General features: G+C 43.8%; 1 protein-coding gene across 2 annotated transcripts in view; it reads right to left on the reverse strand.

Annotated features, from left to right (window-relative positions):
- DAB2 (Dab, mitogen-responsive phosphoprotein, homolog 2 (Drosophila)) overlaps nucleotides 1-1,998 on the reverse strand; it is a 55,510-nt gene that overhangs the window by 11,353 nt on the left and 42,159 nt on the right. Inside the window, exon 10 of one of the 2 annotated variants that reach the window (XM_008568507.1) lies at nucleotides 416-1,069. The exons of the other annotated variant lie outside the window; for it this stretch is intronic. Within the exon in view, the coding sequence (XP_008566729.1) occupies nucleotides 416-1,069 (654 nt within the window). The remainder of the gene's footprint in view (nucleotides 1-415; nucleotides 1,070-1,998) is intronic. 2 annotated transcript variants of the gene reach the window in all.

Consider the following 1,998-nt stretch of genomic DNA (forward strand, 5'->3'; position numbering starts at 1 on the left):
ACCACCACCTTGGACGTGAATACAATAGGACGGGTGTGCAGGGCGTGTGTTAGAGTGGGGAAGGTACACGGGGAATCACAAGAACTCTTGCCCTCCCCTCCCAGAACAAGACGATCACACTTACCAGAGGTACAGAAGCATAGCAGCATTAAAAATGGAAAAACTTGTGTTTAGTTTAATAATAAGTGACAAGACATGCAAACAGAAAGCAGAGCATGACAAACAATGCTGAGAAGCTCAAAAAGGGTGGCAACTGGGGCAAGTATTCCTGGAGAGCTGAGGTGCCTTCTCCCACCTCCTACTTTACAGCCACATGGGGGACTATGAAAGCAGCGGGGAAGGGAGCTCCTGCGCCACGCCCCCCTTTGTTAGGAACATGCACTCTGCTAATGGACACGTGGAGAAGACAATTCACCTTAGCTGTCCTTCTGCCTCTTCCTGGTTTGGTACTTTGTGGAGGTGGGATAATGGCTATGGAGTCATGTGGTGAGGACTGGACAGAGCTTTCCAAGTCCTGCTTAATGCCATTCGGTACGGACAGTCCTTTGGGAGGGCTTCCCACAAAAGGGTTCGGGGAGGATTTGACATGGAAGCCGTTCTGTTCTCTTTCAGATACCCCGTTTTGAGTTCTCACTGCTGGCTGGGTTTGCGGACTTGGAAAGGGCCATGGGCCTGCCTGAGCTTCTTGTTTGCCAGTCCTGTTAGAGATTTGGTCAAACTGCTGGCCAAAGTAATCAACATCACCATTCAGGGGCCCGTTACTCAGTGGAGTAGACAAGCTACTCGAATTCTCTTTCTTCTGATCTGAAGATTTGAGAGAATCAAACGAAGAGGGTGTCGATTGGTCAGGCTGTGCGAAAGGATCATCACGGAAAGGATCAGGATTAGGGGTGGGAAAGAAGTTGAGATTGGCAGAAAAGGCATTTTCAGGCAAGAAGGATGCCTGAGGCTTTGGTCGAGGAAGAGAGCAGGAGGTGATGCCATTTGTTAAGAATGGATTTTCTCTTAAAGAATTCTGATTGGTGTCGATTTCATAGTTTAGATCCACTAACAGGATATCTTTGCTTTCCTATCACATTTGGAAAGAAAAAAAGAGAAAATGTTAGTCCATGTTGTGACTTCAAATGAGAAAACTACATAAGATAACTACGATTATCAAAATCTCAATTAGGATTTGGTCTGGACAACCTGGTTGACCATCATCTCCTCCCATCAACTCCTTGAGTGCACTTAGGATCTGCAGACTAGGTCCTCCTGCCCTGCCCCCACTGCTTGCTCTTTACTGTCCTCTATTTCCTGTCTCTGCTCACCCTGGTTCACACATACAGACCAGCTGAGTTCATTATCAACATTGCTTCAAATCATGCCTTTGAAAGTCTTAAAGGAAATTGATTACGAGTCACTCTAAATGATTCTCTACCTATACCCCAAGGTCATGGGTTTGGATCCCCTCACCAACCAACCCCCCCCACACAAAAAAATAAAAATAAATAATAAGTAAGTAAGTAAATAAATAAATAAATAATCTAAGTATGTTAAGCTTGAAAGAAGTGACCTCAGAAGCCTAGCCCAGCTTCCTACCTGCCATACGTATAGTCCCTCCTATTCTATCCCCAGAGTCATGTAGCATCACCTCTCTAAATAAGTGAATTCATTGGCTAATACATTCACATTTTGTAGTTTTGGTTGTGGAGTTTAAGGTCAAATACTTTTCCCTATAATTGGTTCTGTTCTGTCCTCTGGGGGAAAATGAAAGATTTTTCCTTTGTGTCATAGTCTGCAGGTACACCTCTTTAAATATTTAAGACTCTCGTTGAAAGCACTAGCCAAGTTGGATCTCTCATTCTCACCGTCCTTGTCTCTTCTCTGGACATACCTTTTTTGTTTATGTTCTGTGAAAGTGACATTCAAAATACTGATCTAATCTATCACACATTAACTTCTCATATTGGTACGTTTTTTCATAACATAGCTTAGAGTTGCCTGTGTTGTGACAGT

This window comes from Galeopterus variegatus, unplaced genomic scaffold (assembly GCF_000696425.1).
Source record: "Galeopterus variegatus unplaced genomic scaffold, G_variegatus-3.0.2 Scaffold418, whole genome shotgun sequence".
Taxonomy (NCBI): domain Eukaryota; kingdom Metazoa; phylum Chordata; class Mammalia; order Dermoptera; family Cynocephalidae; genus Galeopterus; species Galeopterus variegatus.